At 45.5% G+C, this 27,831-nt stretch overlaps 1 protein-coding gene across 1 annotated transcript; it reads right to left on the bottom strand.

Annotated features, from left to right (window-relative positions):
• Positions 1–31: 31 nt before the first annotated feature.
• ACADS (acyl-CoA dehydrogenase short chain) lies at positions 32–27,804 on the bottom strand. The gene is made up of 10 exons (XM_044275442.1): positions 27,662–27,804; positions 27,442–27,590; positions 24,489–24,638; positions 22,221–22,332; positions 19,936–20,087; positions 10,668–10,838; positions 10,455–10,592; positions 10,271–10,366; positions 10,138–10,194; positions 32–437 (listed from the first exon to the last, which is right to left on the bottom strand). The coding sequence occupies exons 1-10, from the start codon at positions 27,711–27,713 to the stop codon at positions 285–287; spliced, it is 1,230 nt and encodes a 409-aa protein (XP_044131377.1). The 5' UTR covers positions 27,714–27,804; the 3' UTR covers positions 32–284.
• Between the last annotated feature and the right edge of the window lie 27 nt (positions 27,805–27,831).

Here is a 27,831-nt window from a genome sequence, read left to right as displayed (position 1 = left end):
AGAATGCAAACACAGGAAAGTAACAACTGTCAAAAGTCAATGGAACTTTTATTATAAATAGCTAAATGAACAGATTTTCCAATGAACAGTGATTAGAATGACATGAAATTCTAGTCTCAGTACTAGCCCTGGTGCATTGTGGTGTACAATTTTTAATTCATTGAAGGAAAAAAAATAATAAAAATTACAGTGCCTGGATGGCTTCGGTGTAACTTCATGAAAAGTAGTGGCTGTCATCCCCGATTTAAGGCTTTTGGATTAGTTTATATTTGTCCTTCACTGATTTAATGCTGATACTCTTTGAGCAGCTGGTTGGCTATTACTAGTCTTTGGATCTCACTGGTGCCTTCATAGATTTCAGTGATGCGTGCATCTCTGTAATGACGTTCAGCTGGCATCTCCGTCACATACCCCATGCCACCAAGAATCTGAATCGCCTGGGAAAAGAAATCACCATATACAAGATCAGTTGACAGTGGTAACTCCACCAATTTAAGGGGTTGTCCGGGTTCAGAGCTCCCCTTCACTCATTTCCCATGTCAGAATGGAGTAGAGCAAGGGCTTTTTCCTTGACAGTGACGTACTGGGCTTCACGTGGGTATGCTAAGTGGAGGCTTCTGCCTAGCAGTGAGCCTAGTGATGGCACTGGCACAAATAGGCAGTCTTTAGAGCTGCCCCTAGGCTGTTTTACAGGCTAGGGCAGTACTAAAGAATGCCCAATAGTGCCATTACAGTGATCACTGCTAGGTGGAAGCCTCTGCCTAGCATACTGAAAAAAGCTGGATACGTCACCGGCAGTAAACAAACAGCTAGAAGTTCTCCAATACTCCACTCAGATAGGCTAAATGTATGAAGGGGGAGCTTATGTCCAGGTTCAGTGGAATGCATAAAAAACCAAAGCAGATACATACCGGTAACAATATCATTTATAAGATAAATGGCAAAAAAATAAATTCTGATTTTAATTACTTTGCTTTTCATCTTTAGGGCATTCATATGCTTGGTATAGTAAGTGCTGATTCCTATGACTGTGTGTCAGCTGCATAATAATGTTTAATGATGCAGTTAGTTCCTATGTGATCACAGGTCTATTGTACTGTACTCGCATGATGATGTAGACCCGTGATCAGATAAAACACTATGATGCAGCCGACACAAGGGCCATGTTTCCTGGATCGATTGTGGTCGTGAGAATTAGCCCTAAAGTGTATACAGTAATTCATGGGGAGTCAGGATTGGCATATTGTCAGTGGTGACTTCTGAGAACACATGACAGCTAGGCAATCCCTTGAAGCTATTTTATATCACTTATCATTAGAACACTATAGACCCAAGTAATTAGCAGTCAGCTCCAGCAGAATGAAGCGTGTCTCCAATGCTCACTCACTGTATATTTATCATCACGTATGGTTAGATGTGGAACTCCTAGTTCCAGCATCCTATACAGGTGCAGAGCGGGGAAAATGGAGTAATTGTCAATGGCTGCTCCCCTGATGCTGGTTGCAGTAGAGAGAAAAAAAATAAAATGTTTAAACAGAAGAGTAGCCTATGTTAGTTTATGTATGTCCACATGTGACCGAAAAAAAATACACATTACAGATTTCACTGTATGCATTTCAAAGGATGAAACAAAGTAATAGAATGGATCCTGCACTGCATGTCATTTTCTGCTTCCAGAGTGGATGATACTGTAATATGTGCACTTTTCACCTGCAAATACAGACCGAGAATCTGCAGCATTTCTGCTATGTGTGAACTTACCCAAATAAGGTACCGTATTTATCGGCGTATAACACGCACTTTTTCCCCCTGAAAATAGGGGGCAAATGATGTATGCGTGTTATACGCCGATATAATGTTAAGAAGCCATGTTTTTACATACCGAATGTATAACATTAAGACGGCGCAGCGCCTGCCCCAGCTCCCTCTGTCATGCGGCGCCCGCCCCAGCTCACTCTGTCATGCGCCGCTTGCCTGTTCATTCATAAAGTGAGATAAGCAGGCAGGCGGCGCATGAGGAGGGAGCTGGGGCAGGCGGCGCATGAGGAGGGAGCTGGGGCAGGCGGCGCATGAGGAGGGAGCTGGGGCAGGCGGCGCATGAGGAGGGAGCTGGGGCAGGCGGCGCATCAGGAGGGAGCTGAGACAGGCGGCGTATGACCGAGGGAGATGCCGGTCTGCGCCGTCTTAATGTTATACCTCCGGTACTACAGTAAGTACCGTACAATTAGATATAGAGTCAGATTGAATGTTTAACAGTTGCGGGGCCCGGTGTATTAGAGTAGAGTCACTGCACCGGGCCCCGCCATGAGTGTTCCCGCCTCCTCTCTCCACACTCATCCATCTGATGGGGGATCTGTAGATGACACTTATGGGGATCTGTGGATGACATAAGTGTCATCCACAGAGCCCCATAAGTGTCATCCTTTTACATTATTTACCTTATAAGTGGTATTAATATTAATAAAAAAAAGTTCAGAGCTACCCTTTTTTTCCTGAAATTTCCCTCTTAAAATGAAGGTGCGTGTTATACGCCGATAAATACGGTAATTTTTATTTTTTAAATAAATAATACTTAAACGTATCCTTCTAACCTAGCTAATGAATGTGGTATAAAAAGGCATAAGGGGGTATGGCCAACTATGAAGGAGATAGGATGAGCTCTGCTGCATCCCTTGCAAATTATACCTCTTACCAACCACTCCTGATGGGCAAAACAATCAAAAATGGGTAGAGCCCGACCATAGTCTCCCCTGGCATCCTATCAAGGAGATCTCCCTCACTTCTTTGCACAGCAATCAGTCTCCCCAGGTCCAGCCCTGCATGACTGCACCATGCACTCCCAAGATGGTGTCAGCGTTTATACCTCGCGGCCTGTTGAATTTACACCTAGGAGCCCTTTCCTATAGCTCCAAGGGCGCCGCTCGGTCTCAGTGCCCTCCTTGCACTCCCTGGCCGAGCACCATGAGCAGCTCCAATGCTCTGACTCTCCACCGCCATTGCAATCCCCGTGTGCACACTCTGGCCTCACCTCCTTACACCCGCCAGAGCCACCAGCAGTAGCTACTGTCCCAGTCAGTCATTTGGACTTTACCCTGAGTCCCTCAGCCCACCCTTTCTGGCCCTGAGGGCCCCCACCTACCATGCTAAATGTCCCAGATGCCAACCCTGGACCCTCCTGTGACCAGCCACTGCTAGGCTCTGGCGCGCGCGCCCCCCCCTTTTCAGAAACAACCTCTGGACCACCAGCAACTGTCCCCCAATTAGTCTGCTCACCAGATACCCTCTATCCCTGCTGCACAAGACCCCCTTTTCCCACTCCCCAGCAGCATCCCTGCACTGGTCCACTGGATCTTCATGGGATGGCCCCCATCCACAGGCACCTGAAATTGCACCCCCTGGACCCAGGAACATAACAGATCTCGCAGCCATACCTCCCCAGGGGTCTCCATTGCACTCCTCTCTGAGACTTTCATCCTCCACAGATTTATTTGACAAGTCGACCATGGCAGATTTACATACCTTTATCTGCGGTGGACCTGTCCATTTTTGCTACTAACATCTTATAAGAATGCAAACAGGAATTTTCCCAGATCCGTTCTGAGCTGGCAGCAATTAACACAAGAGTGAACTCTGTCACACAAGACCATACTGCAATGTCATCGGCTATCAAAGCTCTACAAGATAAGAGCCAAACACATGACGCCCAACTCTATGTCCTACAACAGCACTTGGATGATATAGAGAACCTCCGTCGCCGCAACAATATACGGATCAGAGATCTCCCAGAGTCAGTAGCCATGTCTGACTTACTACCCACAATTGTGGGAACAACTTGGGTCACCCTCCAGGCACTCCCATAGATATTGACAGAGCCCATCGTGCCCTCAGGCCTCCTAATCCAGATGGCGCTAGAGTCTAGACCTAGAGATGTCATTTGCAGAATCCAGTTCTACGCAATCAAAGAGAAGATCCTGAACAAAGCTCAACAATCATCCACTTTGTCTCAAGAAGGGACCCACATCACTGCTGCTGCAATACCCTTCTTGTCACAGCGGGCCATCCTATGTCCTCTACTAGACCTACTCAGGGACTGTGGAATCCCTTATCGCTGGGGCTACCCATTTGCCTTGTTTGTGCGCCCCAAGGGACGTGTTGTTGCTCTCCGTAACCCCATGGACCTTCCGCACTTCCTTCAACAACTAGATCTGCTGCTGGTCGACCTGGGTTCTTGGCCCTCGGCCCTCCATCCATCCATCCATCCATCCATCCATCTGCTCCTGCATCGCTAGGACAACCATCTCCCTCTCAGGCAGCCAGTACCGAGACTTCTGGACCACGTTTGCTCCTCGCGGACAGCGACACTGATGATCTGCTGGTCCCCGACGTGGATCTCCCCCTAGCTCCGTCACCTGAAGGACTCTTTGCTGTTCCTGATGTGACTATTGACCTGCTGCCATAACGGCTCATCTCGTCTTTACCTTTTTCATTTTTCTGTTTCATTTGCTCCCCTTCAGGAGTAGGTGGTATCTTTTTGACAGTTTACTTGGAAAGGGAATATGGCATGTCTGCTCCTTTCTCATTGTTACTTTCCCCCAATAGTCTGAGACACTCCTCTGGGACTGCTTGGTTTCCGGCGATTGTCTCCCTAGACCTTTTGGTCACACTAGATTAGGGATCAGCAACCTCCGGCACTCCAGCTGTTCTGAAACTACAACTTCCAGAATGCTCCATTCACTTCTATGTGACTTATAAGAACAGCCAAGCATGTTGCATGCTGGGAGTTGTAGTTTCCCAAGCAGCTGGAGTGCCGACGGTTGCTGATCCCTGCACTAGTTATCTCTTTCTTTCTTTTTCTCTTTTCCTTTTCTACTTGGTAACCTTATTTGTCACCCTTACCTTCCTGCCCCCTCCCCTTGCTCCTCTTGTTCTTCCCTCCCCCACAGTCATGACGTCGCTCAAGATAGCATCCTTCAACGCGAATAGGCACAAGTACTTCACCACTTTCATCGCCAGAAGGTAAATGTTGTCTGTTTTAAAGGAAACCTGTCATGTGGATATTTGATTATAATCTAACTAACTATATACAATCATTAACTACTAAAAAGTGCCTTAGATGTATTCACTTACTGGTGTGACAGATGGTTACCTCATAATATACACACAAAGATGCCACATGCTGTTTCGAGTCCGGTGTGAGGTCATCGAGTCCAGCGTATATTTAATTCGGAGCTATAGCCACTCCCCTGCCCACCTGCTGCTGATTCCTATGGCAACAAACTGTCACTCAGCAGCTGGTGGGCGGGGAGAGTCAGGAGCTCATGAATATTCATGACTCATCATTATCAGCTGGAGCTTTTCAATACAAGATGTTGGCAGATTGACTGGGTCAATTAAAGAAAGTGACCCAGCATTTTGATAAGCGAATCAGTCACTTATTTATGTTGCCCTTAGTTAGGACACCATAAAACTGGTGACAGGTTCCCTTTAAGGAAACATTTCAAAGAGGGTATTGCCCCTTGTATTTGGCATCGACACTACACAACCTGGCACTTTGCAACCAACCGAGCAAATAAGACAAAGGGGGTTGTCATAGCAATCCACAAATCTTTGCCCCATCAAGTGCTGGGCTGCACTGTCGATGCTGAAGCCAGGTATTTGATTTTCTCGCTATTGATAGGCGGACAAGAATTCACCTTTCTAAATGCTTATGCCCCCAACCAAAACCAGGTTCCCTTTCTCTTAGGCCTTATCAATACGGCCCTGCTCTAGTCCGTGGTACAGTTGTCCTCTGTGGTGATCTGAAGCTCATCCTAGACCCTACGCTTGACATCTCTACTGGGCGTGCTTCCCTTTCCTACTCAGCCAGTAGGAAAGGGAAGCGCGCCCCACACTCTTCTTATAGCCGAATAGTGTCTCTCTCGTGGCTTGACTCCACACACATGGGCAATATCTTGTGGTCAGCCCATGCCCCGGTTTACTGCTCTCTAAACCTCCCTTTCCTTACCAAACGGGAGTGGACATGGCATTTGAATGAGTCTCTCCTTCTTGACTCTGTATGCGCTGCTGACCTTACCAGCACTGTAGAAAATATCCTCACTGACCACCACACGGACCCCACCTCTCTACCAACACAATGGGAAGCCCTAAAGTGTGTCCTACGTGGGGTTCTCATTAAACATGGCTCCAGTTTCAAGAAGGAGAAAGCACATACTCTCAACCTTGCACTACAGAAAGTTGCCTCCCTCGAGCTTGCCCACAAGTGCACACTCTCTTTGTCGACTCTGCGAGCTCCAGAATGCTCGCTTAGACACAAAACAACCCTGCCACAGTAAATTCTACAAATACGGAAACAAGAGTTGGCGTTTTCTGGCAAGGGGGAAATTAGCTACCGCTCACATTCCTGCCATCAAGAACCCTGCGGGTCGTATGGTCCATACTTCTGCAGATACTGCCTCCTCCTTTCACTCCTTCCATTCTGAACTCTACAACCTACCCCGCTCTGCCAGAACATAGACCTGAACTCTTCCCTCAGTCCTTTAGATTATCTGGAGTCTGCTAGTTTAGAATATCCATTTACGGAGGCTAAACTCCAGTTGGTTCTTAAGTCTCTACCCGTGGGCAAAAGCCCGGGTCCTGACGGTTTCACAGCTAGGTTCTATAAAACTTTCTCAATGTCTCTTTCCCCCTTCTTGGTCTGGATCTCCTGAGCTTCCCTTCCCGGTACAGGCCACAGAGGCTCATATGGCAGTTATTTCTAAGCCTGGTAAGGACCCACATATGCCACCTATCGTCCTAGCTCCCTCCTAAATGTACACCTTAAAATATATGCCAAATTACTGGCTAACAGACTGAACGCCTTTCTTCCCTCGATCATCCACCCTGATCAGGTGGGGTTTGTGCCGGGACAGGAGGCTCGTGACAAAACACTGAAGACATTAGATATTATCCACCCTGCAAAAACAAACAATATCCCCCTCATGGTCCCCCTCATAGACGCTGAAAAGGCCTTTGACTGTATTTCCTGGTCATCTCTCCACACCGCTCTCTCCCAAATAGGCGTAGGTTCAGGATTTCTATCAAAGATTCTTAGTTTATATCAGCAACCCTCAGGACGGGTCAAAGTCAGCGGCACTCTCTCCCCCTCCTTCCCTATTCATAATGGTACACAACAGGGCTGCACATTGTCTCCTCTGCTTTATTTTCTGGTTATGGAACATCTTATGTCCTCTATCCGCCGTACACCCGGACATTTTAGGAGTAAAAATTGGAGACCATGAATACAAATCTGCGTCTTTCACGGATGATCTCTTGCTTTATATAACTAACCCATGCATTTCTCTCCCATCTTTGCTCTGTGAGATCTTCCATTTTGGTGAATGGACCAACATGACCAAGTCTCAAGCCTTAAATGTTTCCTTACCTGGATCCCTGGTCTCCTCTCTTAAAGCCTCTTTTCTCTTTGCCTGGCCACCAGATGGGATAACATACTTAGGCATCAAAATTACCGCTGACCTGTCACAACTCTTTAGTCTCAACTTCACCCCTCTCCTTCAACAATTCCAGAAAGACATAGAGTCCTGGCATCAACGAGACTTCTCTTGGTTTGGCAGAATCAGCATTTTGAAGATGAATCTGCTACTGAAATTACTCAACCTTCTGCAGATCATCCCACTCCGCATACCATCATCATTCTGGTCCCAGATATGCCGCTGCTTCACAAAATTTGTATGGTCTCCCGGTAAACCACGACTCATGTGGGAAATAATGACTATCCTAAGGAGATGGGAGGGTTTGGTCGCCTATACTATCATTCTACCGCCTACGCTAGGCTTTTAGACATGATGCTCACTGATACCTCCAAATCCTGGGTACACATAGCATGGAATTCTTCCTCTTGTTCTCTGACAGTACTCCCCTGGTTGGTGGGTGCTCCATACTCTACCTCTCCCAAGTTGTCCTTCACGACCTACCACACTTTTGCGATACTAGTGTCCATTAGCCGTCACACCTCCCTCACTGATCCTAAAGGCCCCCTCGTCCCGGTTACTGATCATCCACGTTTTCCCCCAGGGCACAAAAATACACCCACTCAGGTTCTGTCATGTCCTTTCATGACCTTCCCTGAAACCTTGGTCTCTACTGTTAGAGACTCCCAACCCATCGGCACAACACTCTTTCGAATACCTACAACTCCAGCATTTTTACTCTTCTATACGCACGACCCACACACTGACCTGAAACCTGTCGGCATTCGAACAGTTATGCATGACTCCATCAGCGATACTTAGAAATATATCAGTCATATACAAGTTACTCTTACATCAATGCTCTTCACCCCCCCCCCCCCCCCCCCCCCCTTCTGTCAGGCCGGGGAATGTGACCTGGGTATTCACCTCACCCCTTCTCATAAAGAGCTGATCTCCACTAAAGCCCAGGAAACGAGTTATAAGATTGTGTCCCGATGGTATACACTACCCCACAGTGCTGAACCGCTGTTGGAGATGTCACACAGAAGAAGGTACGATGATTAACATCTGGCGGCACTGTGCTGTCCTACTCCCCTTTTGGAACTCTGTACGCAAGACAATCCGAGAAGTAACGGGCATTCCTATTCTGAACTCCCCTGAATCTCTACCATTGTTTGTTCTTGACCTTAACATCCCTGCCTGTAAGAACACACGTCTTAAAGGGAACCTGTCACCGGGATTTTGTGTATAGAGGACATGAGTTGCTAGATGGCCGCTAGCACATCCGCAATACCCAGTCCCCATAGCTCTCTGTGCTTTTAGGCCTCTTTCACACGATCGTGTCCAGATAAGGTCCGGATGCGTTGCGGCAAACCTACGTTGCGAGTAGGTACCCAATTGCAGTCAGTTTTAACTGCGATTGCGTTCCGTTGTTCAGTTTTTATTGCGCGGGATAAAAAACTGAATGTGGTACCCAGACCTGAACTTCTTCTCAGAAGTTCAGGTTTGGGTTCGGTGTTGTGTAGATTGCATTATTTTCCCTTATAACATATTTTTAAGGGAAAATAATAGCATTCTGAATACAGAATATATAGTACAATAGGGCTGGAGGGGTTAAAAAAATTAAATTTAATTTAACTCACTTTAATCCACTTGTTCGCGCATCCGCCATCTCTTCTGTCTTCTTCTTTGAGGAATAGGACCATTTGATGACATCACTGCGCTCATCACATGATCTTTTACCATGGTGATGGACCATGTGATGAGCGCAGTGACGTCATCAAATGGTCCTATTCCTCAAAGAAGAAGACAGAAGAGATGCCGGCTGCGCGAACAAGTCGATTAACATCTGGTGGCACTGTGCTGTCCTACTCCCCTTTTTGGACTTTGCACGCAAGACAATCCGAGAAGTGACGGGCATTCCTATTCTTAACGCCCCTGACTCTCTACTATTGTTTGTTCTTGAACTTAACATCCCTGCCTGTAAGAACTCACTTCTTAAAGGGAACCTGTCACCAGGATTTTGTGTATAGAGCTGAGGACATGGGTTGCTAGATGGCCGCTAGCACATCTGCAATACCCAGGGTATTGCGGATGTGCTAGCGGCCATCTAGCAACCCATGTCCTCAGCTCTATACACAAAATCCCAGTGACAGGTTCCCTTTAAGTATATAGTTCAGGCAGCAAAAGCAGTCATCCCATGACACTGGAAATCCCCCTCCCCAGCCTCACTAGACAAATTGTTCGAGGATGTCGCCCCATATCAGCGGATGGAGGATCTAATTATTCTACCCCCCTCAGGCTCTTCGCGATTTCTGAGAACCTGGAGTCCATGGGACACGTTTCGTTCCTCGAAGACGCTCCGTAACCTACAGCTGGGAGTTAAACACATTCTGCCTTCTACCACCCTTTCCCTTTCCTTTCTTTTTTCCTTCTTGTTACTCAAACAGTTGTTATGAAATATGTATGACTACTCGCCCTGATCAATGTTTGTTGCATGGTTTGGCATTTATGGACATAGGAAGATATAGGTTTTCTCCTTTATTATGTCTTTACCGAGATTGTATTATTTGTTGACAAAAAAATTATACCAAAACCCCAATAAAACATTTGAATAATAAAAAAGGCATAAGCCCCATGTATGTTATTTGTAGCAAGTTTCTAATCATACCTGGTGTGATATCATTGTAGCGGCTTCAGATGCCGCTAGTTTTGCCATTGCAGCTTCCTAATAAAAGAAAATAAATATTGTTACAAGGCATGAAAAAGCAATGTGTTATAAATCAAGATGGATGACCTCTAACCTTGGTAAAAGGCTTCTTGTTATCCTTCAGCATTGCTGCTCTCCAGGTGAGGAGCCTTGCACTCTCCAATGCTAGGGCCATGTCTGCCAGCTTAAACTGTGAGGCCGAGATGGAAACGGATGAAAACAAAGAACAAATGGACAGCAGCTAATAAAGGTGATAAGTAGCTATTTAGGTTCTGTACCTGGATGGCTTGCAATTTGGTGATTGGTGCTCCAAATGCGATCCTCTTCTCTGCATAGTCTACAGCACAGTCCAGAGCGGCCTGAGCAATGCCAAGAGCCTGAGATGCAATGCCAATCCTCCCGGAATCTAAAGTTTGCTAAAAGAAGTGAATAAGTTAAAACAATTATAATACATAGAAGCTGATACCTAAAGAATGCAGAAAACTATTTACCATAGCAATTTTGAAGCCCATTCCAGACTGTCCTAGAAGGTTCTCACTTGGTATGCGGCAGTCTTCAAAAATCAGGTTGGCAGTGGAAGAGGCACGGATTCCTAACTTATCTTCTTTCTTTCCAAGTGAAAGGCCTGGGGTCGGCATCTCAACCAAAAAAGCACTAATGCCCTGTAAAAATAAAATAAAAAATAAAAGTACAAATAATGAATAGCATCACAAGTGTATGGCATGGCCAAGGATATGACAAATGTCTGATCTATGTGGATCCCACTTCTGAGACCTGCATCTAAAGAACACCTACATGAAGAGAGGGTGCTCAGATGCTTCAGTAACTCATGGAAGTGGCTGAAGAGAGTCATGCACATGTGCAGCCCCCTTCACCACCCTCTGCCTAGATGTAATGGCTGCCTCACCAGGTTGGATGGGGTAACTTATTTATCATATTTATGGCATTTCCTGTGGGTATGCCACAAATCCACCCTTTTTAAAAGGACCACTAAATACAGAATCCCCCCCCCCCCCCCAAAAAAAAAAAAAAAATATGAACTAACAAAACCCAACATTATCTCCTCATTTTTCTTGTTCTTGTACTGTCCTGATATCACAACTGCAAAACAATTAAAATAAAATAGTACAGCACTGTATACTTCCCATAGGAGGCAGTCATGCCTCGTCATGCCTCCTCCCCCCCCATGGTAGTGCACTTGAGCCTGGAAGACATTTGAGTTTTATGTGCTTTATGTACTCTTTGGAATAAAAGATGGAAAACACCTAATTCACTCCAGTTTTGAAAAGTGGGTGCAGAAGTGGGAGTGGGTAGCCTGTCCAGTTGATTTAAGCCAGATTTATCAGCTGAGGATTTCTTTTATTTAAAAATGGTATTACTCTTACAGTAAAGGATGGCATTGAAAGTGAAGAAACATCTCAAGACAGAAGTGTTAGACTTGAAAAAGCACTAGATTTATCATATATTGTGCAACATTTGCCAAATCTAGCCTAAATTGCAGCAATGCAGGCACTTGCAAAACTGATTAAAAACATTTCCTCATAATGAATTTTCCCCATCGTACCAGCAGCAGTACATACACAGGGCCAGATTTATCATTACACTTACATCTTACTCCACTTTTACATATGTCCAAAGTCACTTTTGGCTAAGTCAGATTTATTAATGGTCCTTTAATACTGTGATAAATGTGGTTTGACGGTAGCAGTTTATCCTTTAGTAAGCGGATTTACAAAAGTCGCATGTTCTATTAAGAAGTCGCATAAGATAAGAATGGTCCTCACTGGAGTGAAATTGCGCAATTTTTTGCGCATTTTTTAAATTGTTGCAATAGTAAATCTGTCTAGAGATTCATTTACATAAGAAAACACGCCCACTTTCAGAAAACTGGCAAGCATAGCGCAGAGCCAATAAAAGTCGCACAATTTTGCAACTTTTTAACTTCATTATTTTGACTTGAGCTAATGATAAATCTGTCCCACAGTGGCTACAGGCGACTGCACTTCACTTACTGACTGGTTATACAGGGACAGAGGCAGCACACATACCAGTGTCCTAATACTATAGATAAGCACATAGGACAGCAGTATCTACACAGCCGATTGAGGCCTCCATCGCAGCTCTATAGGGATAGTCACCCAACTTTTATAGACAGCTGAATAGCTGCCTAGTTATGCACTGATAATTCTGTCTTTCACTGCATAATTGTGCAGATTTGCCTTTAGTAACTTTGGAAGCTTGGTAGGTATGCGACGGTATGCTGGAGACTAAAATACATACAGTATATACTCACAGTTGTCCTGATATTATATTTTATGGATATAGTGTATACAGAATATATGTACTAAGTGTGACCTCTAATACATGAAATCGCCTAGGCATGTAGTGGTAGATCTCCACTTATAGACTGACTGCTGGCGACAAGACTGTAGAGCTGTATTAGTGACAACAGATACGGTACCATATGACAGATTCGCACAATGTATCAGGGCCACACGGTGTATATTTTCAATAACCAATATAGCATCCTTAGAACCACCTCACAGACATCGTTACCCAGCTTTCTCAGGCTACAGAATGCCAGATCAAACTACTCATTCACTGGCAATCCCCCAACTCTCATATTATAGAATACCTGGATGGATTTACCTTACAGGATCCTGGAAAGCATGACCAAGTATCCATGCAAAGTTGCAACTGACAAATCAGCCAAGTTGACAAATCCTCCATTCTGTAGCATAGCTAGACAGGCTTGTCATTCAGGGCCCTGGGAATGCTGAGTAACACATTATAAGGTTAAGGCCTCATTAACACGGCCGTTTTTTTTTTTGCGGTCTGCAAAAACAGGTTCCGTAGTTCCGTGATCCGTGTCAGTTTTTTCTTCCGTGGGTCTTCCTTGATTTTTGGAGGATCCACGGACATGAAGGAAAAAGTCGTTTTGGTGTCCGCCTGGCCGTGCGTAGCCAAACAGATCCGTCCTGACTTACAATGCAAGTCAATGGGGACGGATCCGTTTGATAATATGGTGCAATTGCAAATGGATCCGTCCCCCATTGACTTTCAATGTAAAGTCAGGAGTCCCTATTATACCATCGGATTGGAGTTTTCTCCAGTCCGATGGTATATTTTAACTTGAAGCATCCCCATCACCATGGGAACTCCCTTATGTTAGAATATACCATCGGATTTGAGTTAGATCGTGAAACTCAGATCCGACAGTATATTCTAACACAGAGGCGCTTCCATAGTTATGGGGACGCTTCAAGTTAGAATATACTACGAACTGTGTACATGACGTGCCGCACCTGAGGGGTTAATTGTGCGTATCATAGCCCCCTGTAGAAGATCAGGGGCTGCCAGGCAGCAGGGGGCAGACCCCCTTCCCTCCCCAGTTTTAATTTCATTGGTGGCCAGTGCGGGCCCCCCCCTCCCTCCCTCTACTGTATTAATTTTATTGGTGGCCAGTGTGCGGCCCCCCCCCCTCCCTCTATTGTATTAATTTCATTGGTGGCCAGTGTGCGGGCCCCCCCCTCCCTCTATTGTATTAATTTCATTGGTGGCCAGTGTGCGGCCCCCCCCCTCCCTCTATTGTATTAATTTCATTGGTGGCCAGTGTGCGGCCCCTCCCCTCCCTCTATTGTATTAATTTCATTGGTGGCCAGTGTGCGGCCCCCCCTCCCTCCCTCTATTGTATTAATTTCATTGGTGGCCAGTGTGCGGCCCCCCTCCCTCCCTTTATTGTATTAATTTCATTGGTGGCCAGTGTGCGGCCCCCCTCCCTCCCTTTATTGTATTAATTTCATTGGTGGCCAGTGTGCGGCCCCCCCCCCTCCCTTTATTATATTAATTTCATTGTTGGCCAGTGTGCGCCCCCCCTTCCTCCCTCTATTGTATTAATTTCATTGGTGGCCAGTGTGCGGCCTCCCCTCCCCCCCGATCATTGGTGGCAGTTCCGATCGGAGTCCCAGTTTAATCGCTGGGGCTCCGATCGGTAACCATGGCAACCAGGACGCTACTGCAGTCCTGGTTGCCATGGTTACGTAGCAATATTCGAAGCATCATACTTACCTGCTGCGCTGTCTGTCACCGGCCGGGCGCTCCTCCTACTGGTAAGTGACAGGTCTGTGCGGCGCATTGCTTAATGATCTGTCACTTACCAGTAGGAGGAGCGCCCGGCCGGTCACAGACAGCACAGCAGGTAAGTATGATGCTCCTAATAATGCTAAGTAACCATGGCAACCAGGATTGCAGTAGCGTCCCGGTTGCCATGGTTACCGATCAGAGCCCCAGTGAATAAACTGGGACTCCGATCGGAACTCTCCGCTGCCACCCATGATGGGGGGGGGGGGGGGGGCCGCACACTGGCCACCAATGAAATTAATACAATAGAGGGAGGGGGGGGGCCGCACACTGGCCACCAATGAAATTAATACAATAGAGGGAGGGAGGGGGTGCCGCACACTGGCCACCAATGAAATTAATACAATAGAGGGAGGGAGGGGGTGCCGCACACTGGCCACCAATGAAATTAATACAATAGAGGAAGGGAGGGGGGGCTGCACACTGGCCACCAATGAAATTAATACAATAGGGGGGGGGGGCGCACACTGGCCACCAATGAAATTAAAACTGGGGAGGGAGGAGGGGGGGGTCTGCCCCCTGCTGCCTGGCAGCCCCTGATCTCTCACAGGGGGCTACCCACATAACTGTTTTATAGTTATGTCTATGGAGCTGTGTTAGGGCTAATTTTTTCTGGGAGCGTTCACTGTACAGGATAAATACAATGATTTTTGATTATTGTTTTGATATTGTTTATAGTTATTCAGTTTTATTTTTAATATGGGGAAAGAGGGATGATCAGATTTTTTATAAAATTTTATAAACTTTTTTTTACTTCTTATTACAATTATATTATGTTCCCTGAGGTAACTTGAAAATGCGATTATCTGATTGCTTCTCCCATAGACTGCAATGATTTAACATTGCAATCTATAGGAGATTAACTATCTTTCTATAGAACCCTGCAAAGGAACATCACTGTGGCAGGCCTTAGATCTTTCAGAGGGCCCCGGGCTGCCATAGCAAGCAAACATTTGGGCCCCAGGAGTGCAGCACTTCCAGGGTTTAACCGACCAGATGTTGTGGTCACAAGTAACCACATCATATGAGGGGTTAAATGTCCATGATTGGCATTATCACCGATCATGGATATTGCCTGTAAAACAGCAGGCAACCGGCGGCTATGGCAACCCACTCAACTTCTGAGTAGGCACCATGTTTAACCACCTCCGGACCGCCTAACGCAGATGTGCGGTCCGGAGGAGGCAGCCCTGCGCACGACGACGCATATACGCGTCATCTCGCGAGGGCCGGGATTTCCTGTCAACGCGCGCACACAGGCGCGCGCGCTCACAGGAACGGAAGGTAAGCGAGTGGATCTCCAGCCTGCCAGCGGCGATCGCTCGCTGGCAGGCTGGAGATCCGAATTTTTTAACCCCTAACAGGTATATTAGACGCTGTTTTCATAACAGCGTCTAATATACCTCCTACCTGGTCCTCTGGTGGTCCCTTTTGTTAGGATCGACCACCAGAGGACTCAGGTAGGTCAGTACAGTCGCACCAAACACCACACTACACTACACTACACCCCCCCCCCCCCCCGTCACTTATTAACCCCTTATAAACCCCCTGATCACTCATGATCACCCCATATAAACTCCCTGATCACCCCCCTGTCATTGATCACCGCCCTGTCAGGCTCCGTTCAGACGTCCGTATGATTTTTACGGATCCACGGATACATGGATCGGATCCGCAAAAAGCATACGGACGTCTGAATCTGAATGTAGCCTTACAGGGGGGTGATCAATGACAGGCGGGTGATCACCCATATACACTCCCTGATCACCCCCTGTCATTGATCACCCCCTGTAAGGCTCCATTCAGACGTCCGCATGATTTTTACGGATCCATGGATACATGGATCGGATCCGCAAAACACATGCGGACGTCTGAATGGAGCCTTACAGGGGGTGATCACCCATATAAACTCCCTGATCACCCCCCTGTCATTGATAACCCCCCTGTAAGGCTCCATTCAGATGTCCGCATGTGTTTTGTGGATCCGATCCATGGATCCGTAAAAATCATGCGGACGTCTGAATAGAGCCTTACAGGGGGGTGATCAATGACAGGCGGGTGATCACCCATATACACTCCCTGATCACCCCCTGTCATTGATCACCCCCCTGTCATTGATCACCCCCCTGTCATTGATCACCCCCCTGTCATTGATCACCCCCCTGTAAGGCTCCATTCAGACGTCCGCATGATTTTTACGGATACATGGATCGGATCCGCAAAACACATGCGGACATCTGAATGGAGCCTTACAGGGGGTGATCAATGACAGGCGGGTGATCACCCATATACAATCCCTGATCACCCCCTGTCATTGATAACCCCCCCTGTAAGGCTCCATTCAGACGTCTGCATGTGTTTTGTGGATCCGATCCATGTATCCATGGATCCGTAAAAAATCATGCGGATGTCTGAATGGGGCCTTACAGGGGGGGTGATCATTGACAGGGGGGTGATCACCCTGATCACCCCCTGTCATTGATAACCCCCCTGTAAGGCTCCATTCAGACGTCCGCATGTGTTTTGTGGATCCGATCCATGTATACATGGATCCGTAAAAATCATGCGGATGTCTGAATGGAGCCTTACAGGGGGGGTGATCAATGACAGGGGGGTGATCAGGGAGTCTATATGGGTGATCACCCCCCTGTCATTGATCACCCCCCTGTCATTGATCACCCCCCCCCCCCCCCCTCCCCTGGTAAGGCTCCATTCAGACATTTTTTTGGGCACAAGTTAGCGGAAATTTTTTGTTTGTTTTTGTTTTTTCTTACTAAGTCTCATATTCCACTAACTTGTGTCAAAAAATAAAATCTCACATGGACGCACCATACCCCTCACGGAATCCAAATGCGTAAACATTTTTAGACATTTATATTCCAGACTTCTTCTCACGCTTTAGGGCCCCTAAAAAGCCAGGGCAGTATAAATACCCCACATGTGACCCCATTTCGGAAAGAAGACACCCCAAGGTATTCCGTGAGGGGCATATTGAGTCCATGAAAGATTGAAATTTTTGTCCTAAGTTAGCGGAAAGTGAGACTTTGTGAGAAAAAAACAAAACAAAAAAAAAAAAATCAATATCCGCTAACTTATGCAAAAAAAAAAAAAATTCGAGGAACTCGCCATGCCCCTCATTGAATACCTTGGGGTGTCTTCTTTCCAAAATGGGGTCACATGTGGGGTATTTATACTGCCCTGGCATTTTAGGGGCCCAAAAGCGTGAGAAGAAGTCTGGGATCCAAATGTCTAAAAATGCCCTCCTAAAAGGAATTTGGGCCCCTTTGCGCATCTAGGCTGCAAAAAAGTGTCACACGTGTGGTATCGCCGTACTCAGGAGAAGTTGGGGAATGTGCTTTGGGGTGTCATTTTACATATACCCATGCTGGGTGAGATAAATATCTGGGTCAAATGCCAACTTTGTATAAAAAAAAAAGGGGAAAAGTTGTCTTTTGCCAAGATATTTCTCTCACCCAGCATGGGTATATGTAAAATGACACCCCAAAACACATTGCCCAACTTCTCCCGAGTACGGCGATACCACATGTGACACTTTTTTGCAGCCTAGGTGGGCAAAGGGGCACACATTCCAAAGAGCACCTTTCGGATTTCACCGGTCATTTTTTACAGATTTTGATTTCAAACTACTTTGCACGCATTTGGGCCCCTAAAACGCCAGGGCAGTATAACTACCCCACAAGTGACCCCATTTTGGAAAGACGACACCCCAAGGTATTTCGTGATGGGCATAGTGAGTTCATGGAAGTTTTTATTTTTTTGTCACAAGTTAGTGGAATATGAGACTTTGTAAGAAAAAAGAAAAAAAGAAAAAAAATCATCATTTTCCGCTAACTTGTGACAAAAAATAAAAAGTTCTATGAACTCACTATGCCAATCAGTGAATACCTTAGGGTGCCTACTTTCTGGGCATTGTAGAACCTCAGGAAACATGACAGGTGCTCAGAAAGTCAGAGCTGCTTCAAAAAGCGGAAATTCACATTTTTGTACCATAGTTTGTAAACACTATAACTTTTACCCAAACCATTTTTTTTTACCCAAACATTTTTTTTTTATCAAAGACATGTAGAACAATAAATTTAGCGAAAAATTTATATATGGATGTCGTTTTTTTTTTTTTGCAAAATTTTACAACTGAAAGTGAAAAATGAAATTTTTTTGCAAAAAAATTGTTAAATTTCGAATAACAAAAAAAGTAAAAATGTCAGCAGCAATGAAATACCACCAAATGAAAGCTCTATTAGTGAGAAGAAAAGGAGGTAAAATTCATTTGGGTGGTAAGTTGTATGACCGAGCGATAAACGGTGAAATAGTGTAGTGCAGAAGTGTAAAAAGTGGCCTGGTCATTAAGGGTGTTTCAGCTAGGGGGGTTGAAGTGGTTAAAGGGGACCTTTCACTAGAATAAAACTTCTAAGCTAACTATACAGACATGTAGAGCGGTGCCCAGGGATCCCCCTGCACTTACTGTTATACCTGGGCGCCGCTCCGTTCTCCCGGTATCTTCATAGTTAGGCTCCACCCAGGGGAACCTGCCGGTGTCTCCTTCGCAGCGCTCAGCTCATAGCTTTAAAAAAGCCTCTCAGGCTATGAGCTGAGCGCTGCGATTGGCCAGCGCTACAGCATGGGAGAATGAGACGCCGGCAGGTTCCCCTGGGTGGAGCTTAACTATGAAGATACCGGAGGCTATAACGGGAGAACGGAGCAGCACCCAGGTATAACAGTAAGTGCAGGGGGTCTCTGGGCGTCGCTCTACATGTCTGTATAGTTAGTTTAGAAGTTTTATTCTAGTGAAAGGTCCTCTTTAATTGACCACAGGTCAAAAAGTGCATATATTTCTTGCCTGAGGAATTATATTACAAGTCACATGTTCCTATCCCATCTCCTTTAAAATTATATGTCCACATCCAGGAAGCACTGTCACAAGCCTAATTCACGAAAGCTAATTAAGGGTACTTTCACACTTGCGGCAGGACGGATCCGACAGGCTGGTCACCATGTCGGATCCGTCCTGCGGCTATTTCGCCGTGCCGCCACTTCATCCCCATTTACTATAATGGGGATGGGACGGAGCTCCGGCGCAGCACAGCGAAAGCCACCGGACTAAAAAGTACTGCATGTCCGACTTTTTAGTCCGGCGGCTTTCGCCGCGCTGCGCCAGAGCTCCGCCCCCGTCCCCATTATAGTCAATGGGGACGGAGCGGCGGTCCGGCGAAATAGCCGCAGGACGGATCAGACATGGTGAACAGCCTGTCGGATCCATCCTGCCGCAAGTGTGAAAGTACCCTAACTCCTACAACTTTTAGTATCAAGAGATTTTTTGCATTCCCACGTTCATATGAGTTTTATTAACTAAATATCCAGTTTCAGAAATGCATTGTGACAATCTTTATTTCTGTATATTGTGATATACTAATAAACCTACTGAGGGCAGGATGTGAGTCTTCTAATGTTTTATATTACACTATAATAACTGTATGCAGTATATTTCCGCAAATTTGGTCAGAAATCTCAAGAAAGCCTTGTAATTAATAAATCAAAAGGAATAATATTGCCAGCAACAGGAGCGGGCGAAAGCAGTTTTTACATGATTGGGTCACTCACCTTGTGTTTCATGGACTTATCTGTTGTAGCAAAGACGACAACTGCAGAGGCATCCCATGCGTTTGTAATCCAGGATTTCGTTCCATTCAGAACCCACTCGTCCCCATCCAGCCTGGCTACGGTACTTGCTGCCCCGGCATCACTGCCATTACCTACCAATGAACAGAGATTAGCATTCTAGCTCCAAAGCACAAAGACTGTCAGTTTAGCAGTCACTGAGAAATGTGGGAGCATGCATTCATTTCTATATCTAGTGCTTAAATTGTTTATGCTTGTATATGGTGTCCTTGGTAGCAGTATGGCGTCATTATGCATGTAAATCAGGTTGGACTGGTCATAGATCTTACAGCGAAATTTCCTGGTGGGCCATCGCCATCGCCAACCAAGCCCTCATCTATGCCGCTGGCCTGGTACATACCGTATTGAGCTCTCAGCAGTGTTTAATGCTGAGAATGAGGTACTCATATACCCGGCCAGCAATCACACATCCCCTCCTAATATCAACTGCTTTGGCCTACATCTCACATCTTAAGCCCCCTACTCCATATCTTAATTAGCAACAAAGGGAGGAGGAGGACAGAAAATGACATCTATTGATGGCCACCACAGAGGGACAACTTTTAAATCAATATATTGTGCTGCACTGTGGTGTATGTTTCTGCTAGGAGGGTATTTTGCGCTATGGTATTGCCCCGCCTTCTTTCAATTTGGACCCGCCTGCAACATGAGGGTCACTTCAAGCCTTAGGGTACCGGAGGGTTTTTTTGCTTTTGCGTTTTCATTTTCCTTCCCTATCTTTCTTGAGCCATAACCATTTTATCTTTCCGTTTACATATCCATATGAGGGCTTATTTTTTGCAGGACAAGTTGTACTTTATAATGCCACCATTTAATATGGCATAAAATATAGTTGTAAGCGGGAAAAATATTCCAAATTGGGTGGAATTGTAAAGAAAAAACACAATTCCTCCACCGTTTTACGAGGTTTTGCTTCTACGGCATTCCCCTTATGGCAAAACTGACCTGTGCCCTTCATTATCTGGGTCAGTACGATTACAACGATACCACATATGTATAGATTTTTTTATGTCTAAATAGTGTAAAAAAAACTTTTTTTTTTACATCACTTTCATTATAACTACTGAGCTGTGTGGGGGCTCATTTTTGGCAGGACGATCTGTAGTTTTTATTGCTACCATTGGAGTAGAGTGTGTGTGACCTTTTGATCACATTTTATTACATTTTGTTGGGTAAGAGAAGCAATGAAAAAAATGGCGAATCAACCATTTTGACCCCTTTTTCCCATTACGCCATTTGCCTTATTAGAAACATATTTTAATATTTTGAAAAAGCACAGGCGTTTGAGGATGAGGTGATGCCGATGATGTTTATATTTTTTGTTATTTATGTATTTATTTTCTTATTCTATGGAAAGGGCCACAGAGAATGCCAGTAAGAAGCTTTTCTTAACCTTTAGATGGTGCATTCACACTTGATCACAGCATCTAAAGGCTTTAATTTATACCAAAATTTCTAAAAACGCCATGAACTGTAATGTTTCCTTAATGCAGGCTTAAATGACTTTGTACTGTACTCCAGCTGTAACAGTGAAGGTCCCTAGCTTTCACGGTAGCCTGGGTGTACACAGAAAAAGCTGGTATCCTTCACATCCATAGGATGCCAGATGTCTTTCCCCGCTGAGCCCAATGACTATAATGGGACCTGGGGGGGGGATCCGGCATTAGTCAAAGCACCATTTCTTTTTGTCCGGCTAAAACCCTTTATAGTCAAGGGAAAGGCAGTATCTGGCTATGCAGAATACAATGAACTCTGGACCACTGTACCTCTGCCGTAACAGCATGCTGGATGATTTTAACGCTAGTGTGAAACATAAGTGAAATACCAGTCTCACCACCAATCTTCTGAACTGTTATCACATAATGAGGTGACTACAATTCAGTAGATCGGTAGTGAGACTGGAATTCACAACATCATAAACATCATCACTTTACTTCACAGGGGCAATGTTCAGGCTGGGAAATACAGACTGACTGGCCTCATCAGTGACATATCCCCAAGTGGAACATGGTCCAACAATGTCGTACAGCTTTGGGACATGTCACTGCTGTGGCTAGTCATTTTCTACAATAATACATGTGACCCCACCCTGCAAAAAGTTTACATACAGGAACTGGAAGTGCAGAGAAGACAGCTGGAACCAAGTGGCAGGAAGCAGGTAAGTATGCTCCCCTTCACAGGTCTTATTACATATGCAACTCACAAACCTGGTTCACTAAGTGCAAAGCAGCCGATCTTGTCCCCACTACAAAATGGAGTAATCCACTTCTTTTTCTGTTCTTCAGAGGCATTTTTGAGGACCGGCCCTAAATAAAGGGACTACAAAAAACGCAGGTATGTAAATGACAAGATTAAGAATAAGTAGTCTGATTAGATCACCATGCAGCAGCCATTTTTCCAGAGGCCAGATAAATTATGCCCATTAACCACTTAATTACCAGAGTGTTTATCCCCCTTCCTTACCAGGCCAGTTTTTAAGTTGAAGCAATGGGCCTATCTAACTGCAAATAACTGATTAATTTCTGAGACAGCCTACATGTATTTGATATTATTTTTCACGGGACGCCTTAGACCTTTCTTTTGTGCCATTAGATGATGGATATAATATTAAAAAAATAATAATATTTAAGGAAAAACTGAAAATTATGAAAATAAAAATATTCTTTCAAATTGTTTTCTATTACAAAAGGTTTAAAGGGGTTGTCCGGGTTCATCCCTCCATTTTCACCCCGGCAGCCCCCGACATGAGCATCGGAGCAGTTCATGCTCCGATGCTCTCCTTTGCCCTGCGCTAAATTGCGCAGGGCAATGGCATTTTCTGGAGATCCGGTGACGTATCAGGGCTTTCCATGGGGCTGCTAGGAACCCCGGTGACGTCACCGGCACTGATGGGCGGGATTTAGCTCTGCCCTAGCCAGTAACGGCTAGGGCAGAGCTAAAGCCCGCCCCTCAGAGCCGGTGACGTCACGAACACACTGCTGGGCGGAAGTTTCTGCCCGGCAGTGTGTTATTGAAAACAAAAGAGCCCGTGCCCTGCACGATTTAGCGCGATGCTAGCCTCAGGGAGGCTGTCTGGGTGAAAATAAGGGTATGTCCGGGTTCAGCTATGAACCCGGACATACCCTTTAAAGACAAAACATTTCTAAAACCATCCCCGTACGCTTGTACCCTGAAAATGGACACTATTTATGTAATGTATCTACTAGTTGGGCCCACCCCAAGACTTCAAAAGACTGGAGCGCATTTTGGCGGCCTGGTTCTATGGCACCGTATTGCCAAAAAACTGTTATACAGCGCCAAAACGTTACAAACCCATTCAAAGTGACTTTATTTTATGTTATTTTATATTATTTTTGTTGGGGGGGGCATTTTTGAATGCGTTTGTATATTTTACACAGAAAAAAAAAACTACTATACAAAATATAGCTAAAACAAATATACACATTTGTTTAACTTAAAAATATAGGTAAGTTTGTAAATTTAACACATACAGATTCCAGCCATACTAATGCTAAAACTAATAGTATATATAAATATTAATTATTTTTTATGAACAAAAAATGAGCGGGATGTTTGTATGGGTGTGTGCGTAGTTTAATTACTATTGCTATATCTCAAAAAAAAAAAAAAAATGAATTAACCCCTTTCTGCCACAGTCAAGGCAGAAAGAGGTTAATTCCCAGCCATTTCATTCAGCTTCTTCAATGTAATACATGCTTGTAGCAGAGTGCTACAAGCGTGTATTCCAACCAGACCGCTCCAGCTGGCTTCCGGACTTCTCCCTGCGACCACAGCTGTCTAATGACAGCGCGGTCACAGCGATCTGTGGTGGCACGGGCCGCCGGCAGATCGCGATGTAACAAGGCACTTTTATACGTCGGGTTACAGATAAAAGCCTAACGCCGCAACGTAGAAAGTCGTGCGGCGGTAGGCAAGTGGTTAACTAACATTTACTCCAAATTCAAGAACTTTGAAATACAAGACCATTCTGAAAATGTATTAGCAAAGCTCTTACTTTTATTTTGTGTGTCTTCATTACTGCTGTCAAAGAGGGATAATTTCTATAGTAAAATTACAAATACGTTGCTGCAGATCACAGACATTAGCCCCGGGTCTCTGCTGTGTGAAACAGAAAAAAACTAGCAGCTATTGCGCGCCCATTCCGCACTAGGGACCATCTGTAAAGACCCGACCAGCACTGTGCACATTCGGCCCTGTTCGGGAAGGGGCTAAAAGGGTATTCCCAACTAACATTTACAAGGTATGCCATAAATGTCAGATTGGTGCAGGTCACAGAATGGAGAGGTGGCTGTGCCTGTGCGACTCTCCATTCACTCCTATGAGAAGTAAGAACGCTCATAAATATCCACACTGGAATACCCCATATAAAAATATATAAATCCGCTTCCACATTTTAATATTTTGGATGAGAATCGACGCTTATTCAAAAAAATTTAAAAGCTCTCTTTTCTCACATTGTTCACACTCATGATGACTCCAGTGGATGCACAACCACGGCTGATTTCTTCTAATGCAATAGCGTAAGCCAAGCAGTCAAGTCCTGCTCCACCTAGGTCTTCTGGGACTTCCACTGACAGTAATCCCATTTGTCCCATCTTCCGGACCTAGAGAGAGGAGTTGTATGAACCAAAAATGAAACAAATCATCAGTAAGTGCAAGTCCTTGCTGTTTCTAGTTTTAGATGACAAACCACAATTACCTAATTATGCAGAAATACATGCATCAGTGTCTGGAAAAGCTGAGCAGTAAAATCCATGATGGCCTAATTGTCATGACTAAATCTGTCCACACACATTAAAGATGATCTGTCACCACAAAATGCAGTGCAATCTGCAGGCACCATGTTACAGAGCAGGAGAAGATGATAAGATTGATGTATAGTTTTGTGAGAAAAGATTCAGTAAAACCTGTAATTTATATCTCTGCTTTTTCCACCTCCTGTGAACAGCTATCGGTACAGGAGGGAGGAGTTATCAGTGACCGACAGGGATCACTTATGAACACAATGCCATCGAGTGGATGTTCCCGTGTGTTCTCCTGAGTTGGGCGGGCCTTTCTTTGGACGGCGTCCCACATATATGGCGCTGGATGTGCGCCTGTATTGCGCGGGCTTCTAGCGTTCGCAGTCAAGTGGGTGCTCCTGGGAGATCCTTCTTGGTTGGAAGCGCTTCCAAGGCAATGTTGGTTAATTGTATGCAGATTTCCCAAACGCGTTTCAAAGTCTAGAGCTGACTTCATCAGTGGTAATCTGTCCAGGTCTCCCAGGATGTTTTATAGTGGCACCCGACAGTTTCCAAGGTCCGGGGTGGATTTTGTTCAAAGTGCGTCTATTTTTTTTTGTTTTGGGAGAATGTTGGGATGAGTTACATGATATGGTGTGGGTGTTGAGGTGAGCCTATGATATCACTTTAATTCAGAGAGCCTTGGTGTTGCATTTTCTTAGTTGCGTTTTTTTTTTGGGGGGGGGGGGGGGCGTCTCGTGAATGGCAAGGGGGGTCCCATAGCATATCCTCACGGTTGCTACAGAGCCGAGAACACCCACATAGCGTCACCTTACCCTCATCTTATTTTTATTATATTTTTTATTATTTTTATTATATAATACTATTTTTATTACTATATAATACATTTTCTATTATATTATCCCTTCACCTCTATCATTCTGTGAGATTTATAGTTCTTATTGGACATTTTCGACTGACCCTCACTAGGTCTTTTTATCAACTATTTTTAGTATTAATAAATCCTGCTTTTTCCTATATTTGAGTGCCGGTCGATACTTTCATTTGCATCATAAATATCTGGTCGGTAAAGGCCAGTACCCTCAGCATCACCACCGATCATCTGTTTGAAGAGGCTTCACACAGCTTACTAAGCACAGCACCATCTACTGCGTAGAGGCTGTGCCTGGTATTGCAACTCAGACCCATTCACTTGAATGGGACTGAGCTGCTCCTAGGCTATGTGACCAATGAATGTGACATCACAAGCCTAGGACCAGGCCACAGTGCTCACTGGAGGGCCTAGGCCTCTTCAAACTGATGATTCACCGATCAGATATTGATGACCTATCCTGAGGTTAGGGTTATAATTATGTTACCCCCCAGAAAACTACTTTAAGTACTGACACTTTGTTGCAACAGCCTATATTGTTATTCTGCCATCATGGAACGAGGCTGAAGTTGATTTCTTATTTGTCAGTTTCTTATTCACATGATCACATCACTTGTATTTTTATTTATTTTTTAAAGAATTTTGAGGACACCTTATCAACAGTAACAGAAGAAGTTGCAGTGAGGATAGATCAGTTTAAACAAAGTGCAGAACCCTTTAAAATTACTCTTTTTTTGTGTGCCCATCTTTGTATTTTAATGCCGATTTCAACTGATTTATGTTAAAGGGAACCTGTCACCCAAAAAACGGATACTAAACTGTTAATAGTACCTTATAGTGCTGCAGAGTAGTTTCCTAATGCACTCTTTGATCGTTTAGCCGCATCTAGCCTCCTGGAGAAATCGTTGTTTTATTCAGCCGCTGCCCCCTGCTTCAAGTCAGGTTTGAAGTCAAGGGGGCAGCCGCCTAGGCGTCTCGAAAGCTGCTCTCCCCGCCTCCCGCCGCCTTTATTGACATGCCGGATCTCAGTGCCGGGACCGTGCTCCCAGCCCGCATGCGCAATAAAGGGCTGCTGTAGCGCGATCCCGGCTCCGGCTCGTACACTCAGCCGGCTTCAGTTTCGCTACTGCGCATGCGCCCGGCATCTTCTGTAACTGCGCTAGTATGTAAGGCTGGCGGGCGCATGCGCAGTAGAAACTGAAGCCGACTGAGTGTACGAGCCGGGATCGCGCTACAGCAGTCCTTTACTGCGCATGCGGGCTGGGAGCACGGTCCCGGCAATGAGATCCGGCATGTTAATAAAGGCGGCGGGAGGCGGGGTGAGCAGCATTCAAGACGCCTAGGCGGCTGCCCCCTTGACTTCAAACCTGACTTGAAGCAGGGGGCAGCGGCTGAATAAAACAACGATTTCTCCAGGAGGCTAGATGCGGCTAAAACAATCCAAGAGTGCATTAGGAAACTACTCTGCAGCACTGTAAGGTACTATTAACAGTTTAGTATCCGTTTTTTTGGTGACAGGTTCCCTTTAAGGACCGCTCACTGCAACTTCTTCTGTTACTGTTGATAAGGTGTTCTCAAAATTCTTTAAAAATAAATAAATAAAAATGATATATAATATATACACACAAATGATGTGAATAAGAAACCAACTTCAGCCTTGTCATCGTGGATCTGTAAATAACTGCACCCATTGTACAGAACTGGGCAGGGGGCAGAGACACTGGTGTGCTCAGTATGAGCAGAGGGCACAGCAGGCAGTAGGTGAAAGTGCAGGAGCGGGCTCGGCTGTCACACCTGCTCGCTCGGGTAGCGGTGCTCTCGGTCCAGCTGGCCTGCTATGGGCTGGAGCTCTTTTTCGGCAAACTCCCTGCATGTGTCCCGCAGCATGCGATGAACGTCCGGTAAGTCCACGCTCTGATACACCGTGTGCAAGCACCGGGGAGCTGTGGAGACAACACAGAGAACTCAGTCAGCTGTCGGGCAAACGTCACCTCAAGGTCACCAACCAGCTCACCTGAGCGCAGCGGTCGCCATGCCCTGCTCAGGGCCGTAATACCCCGTAACATGTCTGCTCTGCTGTCCCCTCACCACCCTGGAGTAGGGCCACTGCAGCCGTAACCAGGCCCCGCCCCTCCCTGACGTCCTCGTGAGGCACCACCTATCACTTGACGTAGCGTAAAAGGA

The sequence above is a fragment of the Bufo gargarizans genome, chromosome 1 (assembly GCF_014858855.1).
Source record: "Bufo gargarizans isolate SCDJY-AF-19 chromosome 1, ASM1485885v1, whole genome shotgun sequence".
NCBI classification, from domain to species: Eukaryota; Metazoa; Chordata; class Amphibia; order Anura; family Bufonidae; genus Bufo; species Bufo gargarizans.
Note: the sequence above shows the minus strand (reverse complement) of the source record. Positions and strands in the feature narration are given on the sequence as shown.

Bases quoted from the DNA above. Each gene is read 5' to 3' on its own strand.
- ACADS (XM_044275442.1), bottom strand. From the start codon at position 27,713: ATGTTACGGGGTATTACGGCCCTGAGCAGGGCATGGCGACCGCTGCGC. The intron at 20,088-22,220 runs GTTTGTGAGTTG...GTTCATTGGTAG, and splicing joins CTTTGCACTTAGTGAACCAG to GTAATGGCAGTGATGCCGGG. The intron at 10,195-10,270 runs GTTAGAGGTCAT...TTCTTTTATTAG, and splicing joins ACAAGAAGCCTTTTACCAAG to GAAGCTGCAATGGCAAAACT.